At 41.9% G+C, this 24,815-nt stretch overlaps 1 protein-coding gene across 3 annotated transcripts in view; it reads left to right on the forward strand.

Annotated features, from left to right (window-relative positions):
* The first annotated feature begins 6,929 nt into the window (after positions 1-6,929).
* The window catches only part of LOC129854393 (diacylglycerol lipase-alpha-like), a 39,460-nt gene continuing 21,574 nt past the window's right edge, over positions 6,930-24,815 (forward strand). Inside the window, exons 1-4 of one of the 3 annotated variants that reach the window (XM_055921370.1) lie at positions 7,011-7,541; positions 7,618-7,726; positions 23,614-23,715; positions 23,897-24,108. In XM_055921370.1, the coding sequence (XP_055777345.1) occupies positions 23,621-23,715; positions 23,897-24,108 (307 nt within the window). In that variant the 5' untranslated portion in view covers positions 7,011-7,541; positions 7,618-7,726; positions 23,614-23,620. Of the gene's footprint in view, positions 7,727-23,613; positions 23,716-23,896; positions 24,109-24,815 lie in introns of all 3 variants that reach the window. The other 2 variants (XM_055921372.1, XM_055921371.1) reach the window with 2 other exon arrangements.

Below are 24,815 nucleotides of genomic sequence, written 5' to 3' on the forward strand. Positions count from 1 at the left end.
TAGCGATTTCTATTGGTGGAGAGTGTAGGACACAAAATGATTCACAGCTATCAAAGAGACCCTTTAGTCTATGCAAGCATGTTCATTGCCTTTAATAAAGGTCAGGTCAAGTCACAAGACAACCATTTGGATTTACACAAGGAGCTTTGGGGGCAGGGGATTGAGTGTGCAAGAGGGAAAATATGTCATAGGGAGCTGGGATATCAAGAAAATATAGGTTTAATCCCCATCATAATCACCACTATCACATCATCATCATCTGGTTCTCATTCTCCATTTACAATAGTATTACCCATCAACATTTCACCATCATTGCCATTATTTTAATATCATACAGAACATGTGCTAAAATGTGTAGTCCTACTGGAATTATTGCATTTATACGCTCTTTGAGACCAAGGAAAATAACTGCTAGATTTTATTTAGTACTCTGTGACGACTAGGCTATTTGAACATATATTTGCAGAATATGTGTCTGTTCTGTTGGTGTGCTGGAGGTATTGATATTGCATCATGGTACGCTACATGCCAGTGTTCAAGCAAGATGTTTGATTGGGTGTTGAAAATCTCCTAGGCCTCTTTATATAAAAAAAAAAAACTGTTTGTATGTAATCAAAAATAGGAGAGCTTCTCTGTAATGAATAGGGAAACAATCTCAGTTGATCTACTAAATAAATCCAGCTATTTCTCTACTCCCATCAATAATGCATGCTTTCTACTTGAATTCTAGGTTCATCAAACTATCAAAAAATATGAATGTATTACAAAATACACTGTAATGCATGTATTATCATCATTTCATCATACTTTCAAGGCTTTCCTGGAGGTTGGAGATGGATGTAATATATTTGTGTATATGCTGATTTGGTGAGCATGACTGGCCAAGCTACTACATACATTGATTGGTACACCACATATTGCATGTAGAATATTTTCATTCTGAATCAAAATTCATACAATGTACAGTACTATTACAGTAGCTGCACTGTCTCTCGCACTAACACTCTCTAACATGTATGGTCTTCAAATAAATAGAGGCTACACTATTGCTCCAGAGAAATTGTAGTATGCAAGCTGTTAATACATTTGACAAATGGACACACCAAGGGATTTCAGTGTCAACACACAGGGTTAAAATATAACATTTTTGGCAATAGGTTTGGCAATTTAGTGTATATGCTTTTGGTTTATACTCCATTTGTGTCACCAGGGCAGTAAACGCAAAACAGCCAGGCATAACTTTGACTATAATCTCAATGTACATATTGATTTGGGATATAGGGGCAATTTGACTATGAAATGTTATTACCTCAGCATCAGTAGAGACTGAAATGGAAGTCTATCACATACAATTATTTAAGTTACTTCATCTGTCACACTATTATCTGCCATTACTGACATCACTTACACACAGCCTTCTCTAAACCATGCAACTTCCCCTGAATTGATATAACGATATCTCCTGGTCTAAAACCGTTATTCAAAAGGGTTCACATCTAATCTGCAGGGACCAGGTATTTACAGCAAAAGCAATACGAGCATAGAAATAGCACATACTAGGCCCCAGGGTTGGGATCAATTCCATTTAATTACCATTCAGAAATTAAACAAAATTCAAATTCCAAATGTTCTATATTGAAAAGGATTCAAGAGAATTGGAATTTCAGTGTACTTCCTGAATTGACTGGAATTTAAATTAAATTGACCCCAAACCTGCTAAGCACTCACAATAGTATGTTTAAAATACTTCATATGACCTTTTTCAAATCAAACAATATAAAGTTACTGTGTTTCTACTACTAACTTATGTATTAGTAGACCCAGAAACATCTAAATGTTTCAGTGCACACTGGATAAATAGGGTATTCAAGTACTGTATATATGTGTGTGTCCAGTGTAACTGTTGGAGTGCATTTGTATGGTGATTAAAAGCCTGTAGACCTATAAGTAGGTGCAGTTAGAGGGGTGGAGCAAATTCATGCGTGAGTATACTAGCAGGGGCCCAAAAATGTATAACTTGAATGTTCACTGATGTGTATATTCACTACAAGCAAGGTCAGACTGAAATAAACTTAAGAAGCAAAGTGGCTCCCCATCCCCCATCTCTACCAGCTGCATGATAGTCTATGAACCAATCAGCAAGTGACTCGTTAACCCATCAACCAATAGGTTTTGATGATGAGTGGTGGTGATTAATTTCTTCGTGCCAACAACAGTGCCCCCAACAGGATGGCACCAGCAGCGATGATGGCACCACCAATGAGGAAGGGCTTCAGGCTTTCCAGGGAGTCTGTGCTGGCCTCTGCTGCCTCTTCCCCCTCTGGTGCACCCTCTGGTTCAGCTGAGCCATCCTCCACTTGAGGCTCTTCCACAGGGGCCACTGGGGGTGGAGGCTCTACTTGAGTGGGGTCAACCTTTTTAGGGGGAGCTGCCTCCTTCTTCTCCGTCTTCTCTGCTTTAGAGGATGCCTTGGGCGCTGGTGCCCCGCTCTTAGCCTTAGCTTCCATAGGATCCAGAAACAGGTGGGGTTGGTCAGGAGTGTCTTTCAGGTCAGCACTGCTTTACTGATGGAAAACAGCAAACTGAGGCAGACAGATAATCACACAGATTAGACTCTGTTATCTGCTCTACTGTCCCTTGGTGTTATTATACAGACAGGGAGCATCAACATACACAGGAAGTATTTTACACCTCCTTATTCACTGCAGAATGAAGCATCATGTCATCATGTTGCTTCATGTCAGTAGAGACAGGGCCATCATGTGACCTTGACAGACAAGATGACATAAACAGAACCATATTATTCCTGCTATATACATTATCTGGTTTGTTTATTACATCTGTAGAACAAACTTCCAGGGGAAGCAACACTTTAAGTCCAGTATCCTGTCAAGAGCAATCTCATGGGAAAGTTAACTGCACGTTTTGTAACAGACGGAGTAATCACGCTGCTGCAGCTGCTAAAAAAAGAGCCCAGTTGACAGAGGCACAGAGGTGCATGCATATCCTCTGCACTCACCACACTGTCTGACACAAGTGTTAATCCAGTCTCAGCAAGCAATAAATATTGTCTCTGTATATTTATTTATATCTCTCTCTCCCTGTCTATCTCTAAAATGGCATGAGTCATACAGTATGTACTGTTAATGGAGGTCAAGATGGAGGAAAGCAGACAGGAATAAGGAGAGGAGAGAGTAATAACATAGTGGGGATACAGAATGATCCAAACGCAAGAAAATAAGAAAGAGAGAGAGAGAATTAAAGAAAAAACAGAGAGATACTAAAACGGATGCATCTGAGGATGCTCGATGCTGGCACAGGATATGAAGATAGGAGTTGCACAGGCTGTGATAATCCCATTGACCAAAATACTGAAATTGCATGAAGGGTGAGGAGGTAGAAATCTGGGAGTACATACCCTCAGGCTATTCTGTTCTCCTCTCCAACAGCTCTGTAACAATGGCCGGAAGGATGGAGGGATGGAATTGCTGCTCAAAGGCTGTCAGCCGGAACTCAGTAATGTCCTCAAGACAGAGAGTGAGAGTAAGTAGAGAGATGGAGGGCAGAGTGAAAACAGAGGGAGGTAAAGGAGAAGGACTGGGATGTACCATCTGGGCTGCAAACAGTGGGGGTGACCATATCTTTAGACTGCATTGTATCTTGGTTCAATTAAATGTATCTCTCTCTGCCTAGCCCTAGAGCTTAGGATGTTTTTTTTATTTTTTATAAATTATTGTGAAATTCTTGTTAGAAGCCTACTATAATAATTACTACAATAGTAATTAAATTGTATATACTGTACAGATATATATAATAGTAGTCAAAGATTTGCATACCCAATGTGTGGCATCATTCTGCCTCAAAATGTGTGTGTTTGTGAGTCACTGTCACATTTGTAAAGGGGAAAATATGCTTGTTGTTTGTGTGTTTCAAATTTTATCTCAAGTGTGTTCAGTCCATGGATTTAGTTGAGTACTTTCTTGCACCACTGTCCCTGACTGTTGACTGTATCTAAATAAAATATCTCCCTGTGATGCTAAGGGGATGACATCATTCAAATAATACAGCTCTAGTTCAGTCAAATACTACTGTATGCCTACATTGTCATTTTTGTCATTTAGCAGACACTCTTATCCAGAGTGACTTACAGGAGCAATTAGGGTTAAGTGCTTTGCTCAAGGGCACATCAACATATTTTTCTTCAAGTCTGCTCTGGGATTCAAACCAGAAAACTTTTGGTTACTGGCCCAGCACGCTTAACCACTAGGATACCTGCCTACCATTGTATTCTACCGACAAGTCTACTGTGATTATTGAGCTGTCTGATTTTCACCAGTCAGCTATAGCCCTCATCTATCCAAGTATGATTATTTGTATTCCCCCATCAATTACATATGAGATTTAAAAAATATTCAAACTCCACATTAGATTTGGTTCGTCCTTTATTTAAAGGGGGAGATCAAGCTGATCCTAACTGTTATAGTCCTATTTCTATTTTATCAAAAGTGTTGGAAAAACTTGTCAATAATCAACTAACTTGCTTTCTTGATGTCTAAAGTATTCTCTTGGGTACGCAATCTGGTTTCCGCTCAGGTTATGTATGTGTCACTGCAACCTTAAAGGTCCTCAATGATGTCACCTTTGCCCTTGATTCTAAGCAATATTGTGCTGCTATTTTTATTGACTTGTCCAAAGCTTTTGATACGGTAGACCATTCCATTCTTGTGGGCCGGCTAAGGAGTATTGGTGTCTATGAGGGGTCTTTGGGCTGATTTGCTAGCTACCTCTCTTAAAGAGTGCAGTGTATAAAGTCAGAAAATCTGCTGTCTCAGCCACTGCCTGTCACCAAGGGAGTACCCCAAGGCTCGATCCTAGGCCCACACTCTTCTCAATATACATCAACAACATAGCTCAGGCAGTAGGAAGCGCTCTCATCCATTTAAATGCAGATGATACCGTCTTTTACTCAGCTGGCCCCTCCCTGGATTTTGTGTTAAATGCTCTACAACAAAGCTTTCTGAGTGTCCAACAAGCTTTCTCTACCCTTAACCTTGTTCTGAACACCTCCAAAACAAAGGTCATGTGGTTTGGTAAGAAGAATGCCCCTCATCCCACAGGTGTTATTACTACCTCTGAGGGTTTAGAGCTTGAGGTAGTCACCTCATACAAGTACTTAGGAGTATGGCTAGACGGTGCACTGTCCTTCTCTCAGCACATATCAAAGCTGCAGGCTAAAGTTAGACAAAACAAAGTCTAGATTTATCGTAATCGCTCCTATTTCACCCCAGCTGCCAAACTAACCCTGATTCAGATGACCATGCTACCCATGCTAGATTATGGAGACATAATTTATAGATCTGCAGGTAAGAGTGCTCCCGAGCGGCTAGATGTTCTTTACCATTAGGCCATCAGATTTGCCTCCACTGCACTCTATACTCCTCTGTAAACTGGTCATCTCTGTATACCCATCTCAAGACCCACTGGTTGATGCTTATTTATAAAACCCTCTTAGGCCTCACTGCAACCCTCATCCTCCACATACAACACCTGTTCTGCCAGTCCCATTCTGCTAAAGGTCCCCCAAGCACACACATCCCTGGTTTGCTCCTCTTTTCAGTTCACTGCAGCTAGCGACTGGAACGAGCTGCAACGAACACTCAAACTGGACAGTTTTATCGCAATCTCTTCATTCAAAGACTCAGTCATGGATGCTCTTACTGACAGTTGTGGCTGCTTTGTGTGATGTATTGTTGTCTCTACCTTCTTGCTATTTGTGCCATTGTCCGTGCCCAATAATGTTTGTACCATGTTTTGTGCTGCTACCATGTTGTGTTGCTACCATGTTGTTCTTATATTGTGTCACTACCATGTTGTGTTGTCATGTGTTGCTGCCTTGCTATGTTGTTGTCTTATAGTTCTCTCTATGTAGTGTTGTGTTGTCTATCTTGTTGTGATGTGTGTTTTGTCCTATATTTATTTTTTATTTTTAATCCCAGGCCCCTGTCCCCGCAGGAGGCTTTTTGCCTTTTGGTAGGCCTTCATTGTAAATAAGAATTTGTTCTTAACTGACTTGCCTCGTTAAATAAAAATAAACATGTTTTCTGGGCCTGGCTGCTTTTGTCTAGTTTTTGACAATTCAATTATAACATTTAAACCTTTTCTCACCACTGTAGTAATGCATTAAGGTGATTACCTCCATGTACTAATAATACTAATATATGGGAGGAAGCAGGATATAGAAGGATGACTTATAGTAGGAGGAACATCATGGCAGATGCCTATAGCAACATTTCTGCATTCCTAAAACACACAGTAGTAATGTTTGACATTAACAAGCATGGCCAGCAGGGCTCAGTCAATACTCAAATAAATGTCAATGCAATGCCAATGCCAACAGCCAGGTTTTGTGCCTATGTGCCTGTGCCTTGTTGCCTATACTGTAAGATGGGCTGATGATTATGTGTTATATACAACAAACTTACAACTCTGAAAATCAGTATCCATTTTGGCATATCAAGTAGGCCTATTGTCAACAGTGTCGACATTACGAAGAATTAATATTTCAGACAGCTTATTTCTATTTTAGGGTGATGCCTGACAGTCTGCCATGGAGAGATGACCCAAAGCTATTGAGGTCGTAGCAGACTGATGGCTGTAGGGTAGCCTTCCCAATTTGTGTAGTCTAATAGTGTTTGCCTATTCATGGAAAATGCATTTGGCTAATTATGTGCTTGTAATAATATTTGTTTTGCTGATATTTTAAAGAAAATGTGGTCTGCCCATGTTTTGCATTTAGAGACAGTTTGAGCGCAGGGCACACCTATTTAATAAAAGTGTAGCTCAAGAAATGACGCGAGTCCACGCCCAAACTCTACAGTTGGAGATTCCTCGACATTCACAAACCACCAGTCGTGCATTTCACAGTATGCCAGCGGTTATACAGTGCATACAATCGCCGAAGCCTGCGTGAACGACGCAAATCCAACTGGCTCTATTGTAGGGCGATGGATGACGTAAAGTTCCTACGTAAATGACGCAATGGTGATTCGTGTTTGATCCGCAGCTGCGGAATAGGGAATGGGAATAGAAACGACGTATCTTTTCAGGGGTAAAAATTGGTCTGTCGGCTGGTATTACAACAACTAATTTCTTGGGACCAGCTACTTGAAGTAGTCTGATTGGGTTCGGGAGTTGTCCGGTTGGTTGTCACAGATGATACACACAATATAAAAAGATTGTGTAGCGATTTATTTGTTCAACTAAACTCTCTGTCAGTGAGAAACATTGTATGGATGAACCTCCCGGCTCTCATACATGGCGTGCAGAGACGTCGGTCAGCGGATATCCTACATATCGACGACGTGTTGCAATTTATCGAAGAATTAAGACCTTGAATTCCAAGGCAGAGTAAATGGAGCGCGTGTCTGCACGGTTTTGACTGAAGGTTAGGGTATGATCCAGCTGCGACCTTTATCTGATTGCCTGGCCCGGATTCCAGTGGAACCTGTCACTTGAAGTACCGTGGCTGGATTCATAGGGAGGTACGTGTGTGTTCTGCCAGCCACGGTTCAGCGCAGTATTGTCGCTGTGGAGTTTTACAGGGTTTATTCCCGGCAGAGCACTGGTCCAGGTCCGCGTGGAGTTGAGCTCGAGTTGGACAAGCGTAGGATGGGAGAGCGAACTGAACAGATGCAGTGGGTCTTGGCAAGGCATCGTCACAATACAGGTGAGAAAGAAGCCCAACGGCCGATCAATGGAATGGGATGGGGAGGGGTGTCATACAGTGACAGCGTGAATTTCTTACCTATTTAGACAATCGCCTTTTCTAAAATATCAACTGGGGTAGCAATATTACTCATGCATTTTTTTCTTAGCTTTACCTACCTTGGTGATAAGAGATTTAGGCAAATCCAGACATTAGGTTATATGGCCCAACAATTAGTGACCGGTCCATTATTGATTTAAGGAAGGCCCAACCCACAGCAGACCTTGAAGATTAGGCTAGATGTATTCTAACCTTTTCTCGACCATGTCTTTACTCCTTTATTATTGCATCGTTGTGGAGTCTTTCTGCAGAATGGCCAGTGTTTTTGCAAGCCTCTCAATAACCCTTTAGCACTACAGCAGGTGGAGAGAGACTGGATAAAGCACATGTAGCTCAATGGGCAAAGACAGAGCCCCTTAACAGCCTCATAGCTGGGCCTACAGAGAGAAATGCATGTCATACCAATAGAATGCCCAATCACTTTATTTCCATGAGTCCCAATATAGCTTCCCTAGGTGCTCTGCATGTTTTCATGAAGGCTCAAACATGGACAAGTGGATCATGTAAGCTATGTGAGTTTGTATCACAGGTGTATGTCTGTGTATCAAGCATGATCTGTTTGCAGTAGTGTAAAAGTGATCTAAGTGATGTCCTGAAAGTTGTTACTACTTGGAGAGAGTTGTTATGACTGTCGTGTAATACTAGAAGACAAAAGCCAGTGGGCAGAGAGATGCAGTGTACATGGATTACGGTCACGTTCAAAACGTCTTCAGTGGATTTGAGACCCAGTTTGCCCCCTAAAGCTGGTTTAAATCCCTGTAGTCATCTCTCATTCAGACTCAGTTTACCCAGGGGCGTATTCATTATGCTGATTCTGTTGCAAAACATTTCTTAAACGGAAGCAACTGGAACATAACGGGGCTGGACCTACAGGGGACATACCTGAAGTTGTCCAATAGCAACTCTAGTTTTTTTTTATACTGTGTTACAGTTCATATACTGTAAAGATATCAGTTGATCTTAAATAAATTCATTGGGCCCTTATCTATGGATTTCACATGACTTGGAGTACAGATATGCATCTGTTGGTCACAGATACCTTAAAAAAAAAGATAGGGGTGTGGATCAGAACACCAGTCAGTATCTGGTATGACCACCATTTGCCTCATGCAGCGCGACACATCTCCTTCGCATAGAGTTTGTCAGGCTGTTGATTGTGGCCTGTGGAATGATGTCCCACTCTTCAATGGCTGTGCAAATTTGCTGGATATTGGCGGGAACTGGAACACGCTGTTGTACACTTTAATCCAGAGCATCCCAAACGTGCTCAATGTGTGACATGTTCGGTTAGTATGCAGGCCATGGAAGAATGGGGACATTTTCAGATTCGAGGAATTGTGTACAGATCCTTGTGACAAGAGGCTGAGCATTATCATGCTGAAACATGAGGTGATGGCGGCGGATGAATGGCACGACAATGGGCCTCGGGGTCATGTCATGGTATCTCTGTACATTCAAATTGCCATAGATAAAATGCAATTGTGTTCATTGTCCGTAGCTTATGCCTGCCCATACCATAACCCCACCGCCACCATGAGGCACTCTGTTCACAACGTTGACATCAGCAAACTGATCACCCACATGACACCATACACGCTCTCTGTCATCTGCCCGGGACAGTATAAACCAGGATTTATCTGTGAAAAGCATACTTCTCCATCGTGCCTGTGGCCATCGAAGGTGAGCATTTGCACACTGAAGTCGGTTACGACGCCAAACTGCAGTCAGGTCAAGACTCTGGGGAGGACGACGAGCACTCAGATGAGCTTCCCTAAGACAGTTTCTGACATCTTGTGCAGAAATTATTTGGTTGTGCAAACCCACAGTTTCATCAGCTGTCCGGGTGGCTGGTCTCCGATGATCCTGCAGGTGAAGAAGCTGGATGTGGCGGTCCTGTGGTGGTGTGGTCTGCGGTTGTGAGGCCGGTTGGATGTTCTGCCAAATTCTCTAAAACAACGTTGGTAGCGGCTTATGGTAGAGAAATTAACATTAAATTCTCTGGCAACAGCTTTGGTGGATATTCCTACAGTCACAGCTGCACGTTCCCTCAACTGTGGCATTGTGTTGTGACAAAACGGCCCTTTTTAGTGGCCTTTCATTGCCCCCAGCACAAGGTACACCTGTGTAATGATCAAGCTGTTTAATCAGCTTCTTGAAATGTCACACCTGTCAGGTGGATGGACTAGCTTGGCAAATTAGAAATACTCACTAACAGGGATGTAAACAAATTTCTGCACCAAAGTTGAGAGAAATAAGCTTTATGTCCAAATGAAAAATGTTTGGGATCTTTTAGCTCATGTTGCGTTTTATATTTTTGTTCAGTACAGTTGCAAAACGTTCCATTTGGACTAATAATTACGCCGCAGTACTGTGGCTCTGCTGCGTCTCTACCTTAGCAGGGAGAAGAGGACAGGTTTTCTTTACTTTTTCCTTCTCAAACTCTTTCCCATCGTTTATGGAACACGCTTGATTTCAATACCTGAGATGAGACTGGAGTGTGTATGTGTGAGATGTACATTCATGTTGCACATGCACAGATCTGTTTCCAGTAGAGGTGTTATTGTGATTTTGCTTTGGTCATTTACAGCAACCACTCCCTAGCCAATAATTCCCATCACAACAAACAAGTGTCACGTTCTGGACTTCATGACAACAATCTACACGGATTTCTCCAACATAAGATTAAATCTAATATGGGAAAGATCACACTGGTGGTATGGCCATATTATAAATTAAACTGCTTTTCTCAGACAGAAACCTGGTGTCCCTGTGACAAACACAACCATTTAAAAGCCTAATAATCCATTAGATCTACAGTAGGGGGCTAAGAGATTCCTAGCCACAGTACAACAGAATACTGTCTGTTTATTTGACACCTGCTTCCACTTACTCCCTCCCTGCTGACTCCCCAACCCCCACAGAGTACCTCTCCTCCCCTGACAGTTGTCTTTCACAAAGTGTGTCTGAAATGGCACCATATTCTCTATAGAGCCCTACAAACCCTAGTCAAAAGTAGTGCACTATAAAGGGAATAGGGTGCCTCTTTTTGACAGCCTCAATGTGCCACACATATGACACACATATAATGTATGTTATTAACAGTTTTTGTATTCAAAGAGGGAGAGGTTTTATCTGGAGTACTGTGATGGTCATGGCATTTTTGGACTACAAAAAAACTGTAAATGATTGACTAGTGAAGTAATTTACAGCTACAGTTTATTAGGAGCTTATCAAGTCACATATGGTCATACATTAGGACCAAACATTTTGCAGCAGAAAATACTATAAAATAAATGTTTACAAATACTGAGCTATATTGTATGCAACATTTTTGAGGGAAATTATATTATTTTTTGCAAATGCATTTTCTCAGAGAAATACATTTAGTTTAACAAGTAATATTTCTTCTAAAAAAGGTGGTCAAAATTATTGCTTCCCCTGTTTTCAATACCTCACCCTGTGAGAATAACAGCACTGAACCTTTTTGTTAAAATGTTTCATGAGATAGGAGAACACATTGGGAGGGATCAGTCTTTTTTCCTCATCTGTATCAAGGGTGCCAATAATTATGGACCTGACTGAATGCCACATATTGGATTTGTTCTAGTGTGTGGTGGTGAGAGGACACAGGTGTTTGTGGAAGCATAGTGGGAAAACTACCAGTGTATTTTGCGAGCCCAGCCTTGCGGTGTGAGGACTGAGGAGGATATTAGGGGTCCAGTGTGAAGTGTATTGGTGAGGTGTTCGGCATGAATAGGGGAGAGATTGGGACGTTATTGAGAGAGTCCACAGGGGGATGTTAACCCAGGCTGGCAGAGCGGTGCAGTTGCAGCAGGGCCCTGTCTCTCCCTCCCTCTGTCTCTCGGCTCCCAGCCCTGTACCCGTCTGCTCCAGCCTCCATGTGCAGCTCTCTCCCTTTCTGCCTGGGTCAGTGTCGCACTATACACAGAGCTTCTCTCTTGTGAGTTCCTATATACTCGTCACACGCTCTCCTCCTCCTCCGTTTCTCCTAGTAGGCCTACTCCTCCATCTTCCTCCTTCACCTCTGTCTTTTATTACGACATCCTCGTCCATGCACCATCCAGCCTACCTTTAACATTACATCTCTAGCCTATCTCTCCCTCTTTTCCTGTCTCCTCATCTATTTGCTTTATCCATCCATCTTTCTCCCTGGACCCCCTTATTCTCACTCTACCCACACGCTCATTGTCTATTCATATTTTAGAAGACGTTTGTGACCGCGAAAACATGCGTTTGCACCATTTCCACAGTGAAGAAACCTAAATTTTCTTCCCCCCCCCCCATTCTTTATCTAGCTAATCCAGGTTTTGGCTTCATGCCGCTCTTTCCCTTTTTTAGACTGAAAGCCATGTGCCACTCACTCCCACTCTCCCTCTGCCTCTTTCTCTGTCTTTCGCTCACACTCCCGCCCACTCAATCCCTTTCACCTCTCCTCCCTCCACACTCTATTCTGTGACTTTGTGTGATAGTATATGCATTGGATGTATGTGTGTAAATATGACGTTCTGATTGTGTAGCCCACTTGTTAGTGCGTACTCATTATGTGCAGTGAAGTCTCTCTTTTGAGTCTGATAAAAAACATGAGCTTGCGCACACCCAGAGAACATTATTTTATGTAGAGGTGCTGACTAACGGAGAATAAGCTATAAAAATAGTCGCACACTCCATATAAACTCGGCATCCGAAACGTTGGTGATTTACCCAATAAATGACTGGTAGTTATATATATTCATTTTGATGGCTTTGAGTCTGGACAGAGAAAATAGAGCCTTCCTGTCGCATAGAACCGTGTGTTTTCTCCCTGTTTTATGAGAATAAATTGGATTACTGTATTTAAGGATTTATTAGAGGAATTGGATACAATTTATCATTACAGTTCAATGTCAGTGTTTCCTCTAAATAACTTGAAAGTGTAACAAAAGTCAGCACGGAATGTTCCTTGATTTCAATTCTTCGGGTTAACCATGACCACTCAGTGCTATACAGTATGACACTTGAGGCAGAAGGTATGGAACCAGCTAGTTCATGTGGCCTCAAACAGCCATGCACACAATGTTTTAGCACGATGTTTGTGGATGTACAGTGGGGTCTGGAATTATTGAATCTCTTAATAAAGATGAGCAAAAAATACTATAAATAAATAATACAAATACTGAGCTACATTGAATGCTAGTTTTAATTTAAAAACTATATATTTTTTACTTACACAATCTCATTCTCTGAGCAATTGTATAACAAGTAATTGAAAAAAATCTAAAAAAGATAGCGGTACATTTTTGGGGATCCCCTTTCAATACTCCAACACCCTCCCATTGTGAGGATAACGACATTAAGCCTTTTTCTAAAATGTTTTATGAAATTGGAGAACACTGCCTCCCGAGTGTCATCAGTGTCAAAGATCCACCAGCATATTTTACAGAATGAGGTATTTTCTGCATATGCATTGTTCTTTCGAAGGCCAAACCCACTTCAAATGTATGCCAAACAAAAACTATTGATTTTAAAGTTTATCAACCCATACTCTATAACTCTATGCACAAGGAGTAATTAAACAAATGTACACTGAACATTTTACAAAACCACATTTATTGAAAGAACTAAGCAAAGTTGGTAACATCATTTAGGTAAATGGTCACAAACTGAGTGAGATTTCTTTTCTAAAAAAAATGTCTGTTCCAAATTCAAAGATGTCTTCAGAAAGAATGGGGTGTTAGCTATGACATGACACCTTGAGTTTGAAAAAATCTCAGTACAGCAGTGTTCAATACCAGAAATCTGAGTACAGTACATTATACTCTAGTGTTCAGTACTGTGTACTGAACTCTACTCCACGCCACTCAATTCCACTGTAGTGGAATTCCACTGTAGTACTGAACTAATCTCGACTTTTCTTGACTGTACTGTTATGCACTGTACTGTACTCTACTGTCCAAACTTGCGAAACATAGACGTCTATGATTAGTTCAGATTTGGTCCTGATTGGACCAAATCTGAACCAATCATGGACATCTACGTTTAGGCCAGATGACGGTTGGTCCAGACGTCTGTGTTGAAATAAAAGCTGCTCCAGACTGGACCAAAAAACTGTCTGTGGACATTGAAATCAAGGCCAGGGTGGACTGACAAAACTCTGTCCGGTGTCGGTCGGTGCTCAGTGGGTGAAGATGCTGGTTACAGTAAATGGAACGAGAGGCAGCTCATGGGTAGATGTCAGTAAGAGCTGGGAGAGTTGACATGCATTGGAGAGAGTGAGGTACGTGGTCAGTTGCACAAATGAATACATTCAACCAAAATGTGTCTCACATTTAAGGGTGCAATATGCAGAAATCACTCCGCCATTTTGAACCAGCGACCTTTCAGTTACTGGCCCAACACTTAACCGCTAGACTACCTGCCGGTAGGGGTTATCCAGAGTTTTCACACTCCTGCTTTGACCACCAGATGACAGAAATAGAAAGAAAACCGTTATCAGCTGAACATAACAGTATGGCAGTGGAAGGGAAGACAGTAGCAGATGACCCAACTGTGGTTTGTGACTGTTAGGATTTCCCAGTGTAGTCAATTTAATTGTAGATATTCTGTTACCGATTTCAGTTTTTAATATCCAAATCATTCATAAACCAAATGTATCTTAGTAAAAACACCAACTAGTTGACAGGTCTCTACCTAATTACTTCTGAACTTTAATTATCCTCCCTTCTCATGAGGGAGAAAGATTTGAAAATATCTTAAAGATATGTGGGGGTTTGTTAATGGAATTTTAAGGCACAAGGCAATGTTTCTTAAACTATACTGAACAAAAACATAAATGCAACAATTTCAAAGATTTTACTGAGTTACAGTTCAAATAAGGAAATCAGTCAATTTAAATAAATAAATTAGGCCCTAATCTATGGATTTCACCTGACTGCGAATACAGATATGCATCTGTTAACAGATACTTAAAAAAATAACATTTGGGGCGTGGATCAGCAAACAAGTACGTATCTGGTATGACCACCATTTGCCTCATGCAGCGTGACACATCTCCTTCGCATAGAGTTGATCAGGCTGTAGATTGTGGTCAGTGGAATGTTGTCCTACTCCTCTTTAATGACTGCGAAGTTGCTGGATATTGGCGGGAACTTGAACACGCTGTTGCACACATCGATCCAGAGCATCCCAAACATGCTCAATGGGTGACATGTCTGGTGGGTATGCAGGCCATGGAAGAACTGGGATATTTTCAGCTTCCAGGAATTGTTAACAGATCCTTGCGACATGGGGCTGTGCATTATCATGTGGCGGATGAATGGCACAACGATGGGCCTCAGGATCTTGTCACAGTATCTCTGTGCATGGAAATTGCCATTGATAAAATGCAGTTGTGTTCATTGTCTGTAGCTTATGCCCGCCCATACCATAACCCCACCGCCACCATGGGGCACTCTGTTGACATATGGGCGAGTATACCGCTCTCCCACACCATACTGCTATCTGCCCGGCACAAGCAGCATGCCAGTGGCCATCAAAGGTGAGCATTTGCCCACAGAAGTGAATTAAGACACTGAACTGCAGTCAGGTCAAGACCTGGGGAGGAAAACGCCATGCAGACGAGGTTCCCTGAGATGTTTCTGACAGTGTGTGCAGAAATTCTTAGGTTGTGCAGCTGTCCGGGTGGCTTGTCTCTGATCCCGCAGGTGAAGAAGCTGGATGTGGACGTCCTGGGCTGGCATGTTTACACGTGGCCTGCAGTTATGAGGCCGGTTGGACGTACTGCCAAATTCTCTAAAACAACGTTGGAGGTGGCTTATGGTAAAGAAATTAACATTAAATTCTCTAGCAATGGCTTTGGTGGACATTCCTGTAGTCAGCATGCCAATTGCACGCTCCCTCAACTTGAGACATCTGTGGCATTGTGTTGTATGACAAAACTGTACATTTTAGTGGCCTATTATTGTCTCCAGCACAAGGTACACCTGTGCAATGATCAAGCTGTTTAATCAGCTTCTTGAAATGCCACACCTGTCAGGTGGATGGATTAGCTTGGCAAATTACAAATGCTTACTAATGGGGATGTAAACAAATTTCTGCACAAAAGTTGAGAGAAATAAGCTTTTTGTGCGTGTGAAATATTTCGGGGATCTTTTATTTCAGCTCATGAAACATGGGACCAACATATTACATGTTGTTTATATTTTTGTTCAGTGTAAATGTGTTTTTTGTTTTTATGATACCTTTTTAAGACTTTCTGAGATGTTTTCTAAGACTCACTTTTCATATGTTTGACAAATCAACTCCTTTGTTTATCAAAAAAAAAAGGGTAACATTTACTTTAAAAAAATATATATACATTCCTTAATTTCTCAAAGATGTGTATATATAGACTCGTAGTTTTCATTTGACACCCGATTTGACATGCTCCTATGAACTTAACATGTTGGTGCTCATGAGTCATTTATATGGAAATGACCCATAGCACCGGTTCCAATCCAAATTCCAATGCCATTTAGCAAACTTCAGGGGCACTGGATAAGGTCAATGACATCAAGAATTTTATCAAGTACCAGGACATTTTAACTAAAAACCTGGTTGACTCTGCCAGGAGGCTGAAACTTGTGAGTCTTCCAGCAAGACATTGACCCCAAGCACACACAAGTCCATAAGCATAGATGAAGGATATCGAAGAATTCTGTATGGAGGAATGGTCTATGATCAATCCCAATGTGTTCTCCAATCTTATAAAACATTTTAGAAAAAGGCTCAGTGTCGTTATCCTTGGAGGGTGCTGGAGTTTCGAAAACCGGGGGATCCAATAATTTTGACGCCTTTTCTTTTAGATTTTTATTTTTTATTACTTCAACAAAATCTCTTTGAGAAATTATATTTTTAGGGCATACAATTGTTTGTATTTTTGGGGCACACAATATAGGTCAGTATTATTTTATACTGTATTTTTTTGCGTGTCTTTATCAAGGGATCCAATAATTCTAGATACCACTGGATACACAGTCACCTCCAAAGGCATTGCGATGAGGTGACAGCTAGCTTTCAGATTAAGTGTCAAAGAATGTCAACCAGCCATACCGACAGAGAGGCTGAAGCATTGGACTGGGGATAATTGGACTGCATTTAACTAATCTACTAATCACACATCAAATTACTTACCAATATACCTCCATCTATCCTACCTCCTCAAATTCATCAGGCCTCAAATGGCTGTGAAATGAAATGTGGGTCCAAGGTAGTGCTGATGGTTTGGAGTGGGTGGGTTTTGGTCATAGCCTCCATTACTTTACTATGATGATATTTTCTATCAGGTAAAAGGCCACCTAGGGTGATAGGCAGTATGTTTACAAAATACCTCATTCAATTTGATAAGAAGTTAACCTGTTGTTACCAAACTTTTTGAAAATGAATTTTCTCTGTAATGTTTGATTTAATAGTACGCCTAGCGTATATGAGAGCAGCCTTTTTCTAACCTCACCTGAAGGAAAGCATTACAAATACCAAAATTTAGAGCTTTATGACAGTAATGGGAGTGATTACCCGGTTTGTTTATTTTCAAACCAGTTGTATTGCTCTGTGTGTTTGCAGAGATGTCCAGAGACAGTCTATTTGCTTTTACGGGCGAACCCTCCTGAGTTGGCCTAAAACGGAGAGAGAGAGGGAGGCAAGATGTTTGCTTACCAAACTTAAACGTGAAGCATCACTGTGTGACCCACTTACACTTGACCTGATGCAAATGGCACGTGGAGACTGCCGCAGTTAGACTCAAACTGCTGAGACTGGAACAGTTTGGTTTAATGTGCTGCACTAACCTGGGCTTAAACAAGCTTGGCACAATAAACCTGCTGTAACTAGTATGTGAAATAGGGATCCGGTGTTAAACCTACTGTCAAATGTAGTATAGCACACTAAACAAATGGCTGTGTAAAATGGGTCATTGTGAACATGACTTTACCCATCTGAATGGGCTCCTAACAGACAAACTATAACAGTAATATTCTTGCAATATTACTTAAGCTATACTCAGTAAGCTGCATTCTAATAGGCCTAGCAGGGGCAAGATAGGTGGTTGACAGTCAGTCAAACATGAAACCTAAAAGGGTTAACCTTTTACTGCAGTGGGCTAAATCAGGGTCACACAGGTATTCTGAAACAATATATATATTTTGTTCACCTTTATTTAACCAGGTAGGCTAGGTGAGAACAAGTTCTCATTTAAAACTGCGACCTGGCCAAGATAGAGCATAGCAGTGCGACCAAGAAAAACAACACAGAGTTACACATCAAAAAACGTACAGTCAATAACACAAAAGAAAAATAGAAAGATCTATGTACAGTGTGTGCAAATGTAGAAGAGTAGGGAGGTAGGCAGTAAATAGGCCCTAGAGGTGAAAATAATTACAATTTAGCATTGATACTGGAGTGATATATGTGCAGATGATGATGTGCAAGTAGAGATACTGGGGTGCAAGAGGGTAAGTAATAATATGGGGATGAGGTAGTCGGGTGTGCTATTTACAGATGGGCTGTGTACAGGTACATTGATCGGTAAGATGCTCTGACAGCTGATGCTCAAAGTTAGAGAGGGAGATATAAGTCTCCAGCTTAAGTGATTTTTGCAATTCGTTCTAGTCATTGGCAGCAGAGAACTGGAAGGAAAGTAGGCCAAAGGTGGTGTTGGCTTTGGGGATGACCAGTGCAATATACCTGCTGGAGAGCGTGCTACGGGTGGGTGTTACTATGGTGACCAGTGAGCTGAGATAAGGCAGGGCTTTACCTAGCAAAGACTTATAGATGACCTGGAGCCAGTGGGTTTTGCGACGAATGTGTAGCGAGGGCCAGCCAACGAGAGCATACAGGTTGCAGTGGTGGGTGGTGATAAAACGGATGGCACTGTGATAGACTACATCCAGTTTGCTGAGTAGAGTGTTGGGGGCTATTTTGTAAATTATATCGCCGAAGTCAAGGATCGGTGGGATAGTCAGTTTTACGAGGACATGTTTGGCGGTGAGAGTGAAGGAGGCTTTGTTGTGAAATAGGAAGCTGATTCTAGATTTAATTTTGGATTGGCGATGCTTAATTTCAGTCTGGAAGGAGAGTTTACAGTCTCACCAGACACCTAGGTATTTGTAGTTGTCCACATATTCTAAGTCAGAACCGTCCAGAGTAGTGATGCTAGTCGGGCGGGAGGGTCGGGCAGCATTCGGTTGAAGAGCATGCACTTAGTTTTACTAGCATTTAAAAGCAGTTGGAGGCAACAAGGAGTGTTGTATGGGATTGAAGCTCGTTTGGAGGTTTGTTAGCACAGTGTCCAATGAAGGGCCAGATATATACAGAATGGTGTCGTCTGCGTAGAGGTGGATCAGAGAATCACCAGCAGCAAGAGCGACATCATTGATATATACAGAGAAAAGAGTCAGCCCGAAAATGTAACCCTGTGGCACCCCATAGACTGCCAGAGGTCCGGACAACAGGCCCTACGATTTGACACACTGAACTCTATCTGAGAAGTAATTGGTGAACCAGGTGAGGCAGTCATTTGAGAAGCCATGGCTATTGAGTCTGCCGATAAGAATGAGGTGATTGACAGAGTCGAAAGCCTTGGCCAGGTCGATGAAGACGGCTGCACAGTACTGTATTTTATCTATGGCGGTTATGATATCTACTTTGAAACAACAGTATACACCTCAAACACACATGGTTATGGGCTTAATAAAAAAAAGAAGACACCTGTACTGTCAGATGTATTACATTTTTAAGTTTGCATCCCAATATTACACTTTATATACAGTGGGGAGAACAAGTATTTGATACACTGCCGATTTTGCAGGTTTTCCTACTTACAAAGCATGTAGAGGTCTGTAATGTTTATCATAGGTACACTTCAACTGTGAGAGACGGAATCTAAAACAAAAATCCAGAAAATCACATTGTATGATTAAGTATTAATTTGCATTTTATTAAATAAACATTTTATTAAATAAAAATGACAGACCTTTACATGCTTTGTAAGTAGGAAAACCTGCAAAATCGGCAGTGTATCAAATACTTGTTCTCCCCACTGTACATCATAGAAGAATGAAATATAACAAAACTGTTTAACATAGGAAAAATGTTTTATTTTTGGCTTTAAAAAAAATTATATCTCAGCAAAAAAAGAAACTTCACTTTTTCAGGACCCTGTCTTTCAAATATAATTTGTTAAAAATCGAAATAATTTCACAGATCTTCATTGTAAAGGGTTTAAACACTGTTTCCCATGCTTGTTCAATGAACCATAAACAATTAATAAACATGCACCTGTGGAACTGTCGTTAAGACACTAACAGCTTACAGACGGTAGGCAATTAAGGTCACAGTTTTGAAAACTTAGGACACTAAAGAGGCCTTTCTACTGACTCTGAAAAACACCAAAAGAAAGATGCCCGGGGTCCCTGCCCATCTGGTCGCTGGACCAGACAGGACTGGCAAAAAGTGCTCTAAACTGACGAGTCGCGGTTTTGTCTCACCACGCGTGATGGTCGGATTCGTATTTATCGGCGAAGGAATGAGCGTTACACCGAGGCCTGTACTCTGGAGCGGGATCGATTCGGCGGTGGAGGGTCCGTCATGGTCTGGGCCGGTGTGTCACATCGGACTGAGCTTGTTGTCATTGCAGACAATCTCAACGCTGTGCGTTACAGGGAAGACATCCTCCTCCTCCCTCGTGCTACCCTTCCTGCATGCTCATCCTGACATGACCCTCCAGCACGACAATGCCACCAGCCATACTGCTCGTTCTGTGCGTGATTTCCTGCAAGACAGGAATGTCAGTGTTCTGCCATGGCCAGCAAAGAGCCCGGATCTCAATCCCATTGAGCACGTCTGGGACCTGTTGGATCGGAGGGTGAGGGCTAGAGCCATTCCCCCCCCCAGAAATGTCCGGGAAATTGCAGGTACCTTGTTGGAAGAGTGGGGTAACATCTCACAGGAAGAACTGGCAAATCTGGTGCAGTCCATGAGAAGGAGATGCACTGCAGTACTTAACGCAGCTGGTGGCCACACCAGATACTGACTTACTTTTGATTTGTTCAGGGATACATTATTCCATTTCTGTTAGTCACATGTCTGTGGAACTTGTTCAGCTTATGTCTGTTGTTGAAACTTGTCATGTTCATACAAATATTTACACATGTTAAGTTTGCTGAAAATAGACGCAGTTGACAGTGAGAGGAATTTTCTTTTTTGCTGAGTTCATATATTTAGTTATGAAATTGTGATAATGTTTAATATTCTACCCATGAGGCCACTAGGTCATTTTAATACAGGAAAGGGTTTTAATAATTGTTTTGAGTGACGTCACTGGACAGACAAAGCACTATGCTGAAGAGGTTCCTCTCTGAGTCATACAAACATTCCGCAAAACACATGTTAGTTGGATTCACAGATCCAAATTAGAATAGATTGTAGTAGTGAGAGATTCTATGACTCACAGTTGACAGAATGCAGAGAGCTGTCTTGTAGAGTGGCCTGAAACCGTATACGCAATACTACATTTCCCCAAAGGGACACGATAAAGAAATTAATTTAATGGACTGTTGTTTCTCTTTGCTCATTTGAGCTGTTCTTGCCATAATATGGATTTGGTCTTTTACCAAATAGGGCTATCTTCCCCTACCTTGTCACGTCTCAACTGATTGGCTCAAACGCCTTAAGAAGGAAAGAAATTCCACAACTTAACAAGGCACACCTGTTAATTGAAATGCATCCCAGGTGACTACCTCATGAAACTGGTTGAGAGAATGCTAAGAGTGTGCAAAGCTGTCAAGGCAAAGGGTGGCTACTTTGAAGAATCTCAAATATATAAAATATATTTTGATTTGTTTAACACTTCTTTTTTTTTGGTTACTACATGATTTCATGTGTGAAATGTAATAGTTTTGATGTCTTCACTATTCTACAATGTAGAAAATAGTTAAAATAAAGAGAAACCCTGGAATGAGTAGGTCTGTCCAAACCTTTGACTGGTACTGTATGTTCTCTCTTCAACTGGTTTGGGGACATTTCTAACAGCTTAATATGGTCTCTGCATTTCCAAGCTGAAGGTGCCATCCACATTCCTAAAATCAGGTTCTTTGAGGTCTTTATGACCTGGAAGTCTCTTAGTCTCGCCGAATCTCTTAGTATCACTTAGCTTTCCTGCCATGTTGTTGATGCTGAGTCTGAATAAAATGGCTCATTATTATGTCCCTACAATATTTCTCAATTCTTTCTTCATGTTACACCACAAAAGAAAACGCTTTCAAAAGTTTTACAATTCAACAGAAGCCCAGTTCTACCTACCTAAGTGCATTTGATAAATGTTTACCCAGAGTCTTGCACATCTCTAGGGGGATGGATGCCCTATGCTAAGCGCATGCGGTGGCCTGTGGGTTTAAGACATGCACTGATGAGTATGATTAATATCCTCGTTTTGAAGCTACAGTAGAAAAACCCATTTCAGCAGAGGTCACAGTCCTGACTGGACGGCGGAACTCTGCTTGGGTGGGCTCTGGGGAGGTTACTGCCATATGGGAGGGCTTGGAGTTGGACAGTGGATATTACTGTGAGATGAGCTGGGTGTTGTCTGTATGAGCACTAATGGAGTACAGCCAAACCAAGGAGTATGGATCAGCTTGTGGTGTTTATCATCAAAGGAATTTATCCCAAATGAATTATACTGTATGGCTGTATTCCATACAGTTTCTATGACCTGGGTATTGTGGATTTGTGTTGACTGTCATACAGTTACATGTATGGTTCCCAGAATAGCCTACCAGTTGGCAAAGGAAATCTGTTTACGAGCAGTAATGTTGTCCTAACCTGTAGTGAGACCATATAGACCTGTCACACTGTTTAGCCAGCCTTTATTGAAGCATACTCTAGACATAGTTGTCTTGAAAATCATGGAATATGTAGTTGCTGACTTTATCCAGTTTTAGGATCCCTGCCCCCACGCTTTAGTTAAATTCTCTATAAAATGAGTCACAAACTTGGTACACTGTCACACTAGGCGTTCCTTACACGCTTTTAACCGTCTGCTACCCATGTGTTTTGTGACAGTGGGCTTTGCTTCTGTTTTGACCAAATATGCTAACGGTATACCACTATAGGCTAAGGCTAGCCACCTCTCCAGATCCCTCACGGTCTCCCTCTCTTTTACTTCAGTTCGATTTAGGCCTAAGGTACTTTTGACTTGTTTTAGACTGCCCTTTTGGATGAAGGGAAGGGAAGAATGAAAGCGGTGTTCACGTTGCCAGAGCATATGGTAACAAACAAACCCATTAAAACAAGTCCTCTCTCACACCCTCACTCATTACCTGGGCCACATTATCCACATAAACTAGCTTAGCCATTAACCCACTGTCTCTCTCCCTCCCCCTCTCACACTCTTTCCCTCCATATTTCCATTTCACCTCTCTTTCCATCTGGAGAGTTTCATTGTGAGGAGAAACAGAGCGTACTGATAGTTCTGCTATAGTCTGACTGATGCAGCAGAGCTTTGAGGAAGTCTTGGCTATTATGAAAGCTGGTCAGTGGGGAAAGAGGGTCTGGCCTTTTGATCACAACATGATGTGGACATTGTGCTTTTTTTTATTTCTCGTCCTCTCTTGCTTTCTCCGAGGGCAGCGATGCTGGGTACTGTGGGCAGGATTTATTAAAACCAAGGGTGTGTGTTAAACCACTATTTTAAGCGCTCTTTAGTTCGAGGTTGTAAAGATTTGTCGTAATGTGCTGTTTTCTTCCTCTCTCCCTCACAGGGCAGTGATGCCTGGTATGGTGATGTTTCGGCGGCGCTGGTCAGTTGGCAGTGATGACCTAGTGCTGCCCGCCCTCTTCCTCTTTCTACTGCACTGCATCTGGTGAGTACTGCGTTTGGATGTTTCTCTCTGTGAGTGTATGTTCCTGTGTCTGTCTGTCTGTCTGGTCCCCTCACCAAGCTAAAAGTATGAAGCTGTATATGAGATGGAAAATTTACCCCCCAAAATGTTGTCTGAACCATGGGTGTGTCATCTGTGACCATCCCCCTCCCTCCCCTGCCAGGCTGGTGGTTCTGTCTGTGGTTCTGTTCAGCCTGCCCTATGGCTCGGACCAGTCCTGCTCGGTCACCCTGGTGGACCATGGCCGGGGGTACCTGGGCATCTTGGTCAGCTGCCTGATCTGTGAGAGCGCCATCATATGGCTGAGTATGAGAGGCAGCATCCTCTACACACAGCCCAGAGAAGCTGTGCAGTATGTCATCTACATACGACTAGGTAAGACACACCAGCATGTTATCACAGACACACTATATATATATATATATATATGTCACGCTTAACATACAGTGCCATCAGAAAGTATTCAGACCCCTTGACTTTTCCACATTTTATTATGTTAGTCTTTTCCTTAAACTGAATAAATTGTTTTTTTCCCCTCATAATGACAAAGCAAAAACAGTTTTTAAGAAATGTTTGCTAATTTATAAAAAATTCTAAATGAAAATATTACATTTATATAAGTATTCAGACCCTTTACTCAGTACTTTGTTGAAGCACCTTTGGCAATTATCATGGCGTCAAGCCTTCTTGGGTATGACTCTACAAGCTTGGCACATCTTTATTTGGGGAGTTTCTCCCATTCCCTGCAGCTCTCAAGCTCTATCAGGTTGGATGGGGAACGTTGCTGCACAGCTATTTTCGGGTCTCTTCAGAGAAGTTCGATCGGGTTCAAGTCCGGGCTCTGGCTGGGCCACTCAAGGACATTGAGACTTGTCCCGAATCCACTCCTGCTTTGTCTTGGCTGTGTGCTTAGGGACGTTGTCCTGTTGGAAGGTGAACCTTCGCCCCAGTCTGAGGTCCTGAGTGCTCTAGAGCAGGTTTTCATCAAGGATCTCTCTGTACTTTGCTCTGTTCGTCTTTGCCTCGATCCTGACAAGTTTCCCACTCCCTGCCGCTGAAAAACATTCCCACAGCATGATGCT

This window comes from Salvelinus fontinalis, chromosome 4 (genome assembly GCF_029448725.1).
Source record: "Salvelinus fontinalis isolate EN_2023a chromosome 4, ASM2944872v1, whole genome shotgun sequence".
NCBI classification, from domain to species: domain Eukaryota; kingdom Metazoa; phylum Chordata; class Actinopteri; order Salmoniformes; family Salmonidae; genus Salvelinus; species Salvelinus fontinalis.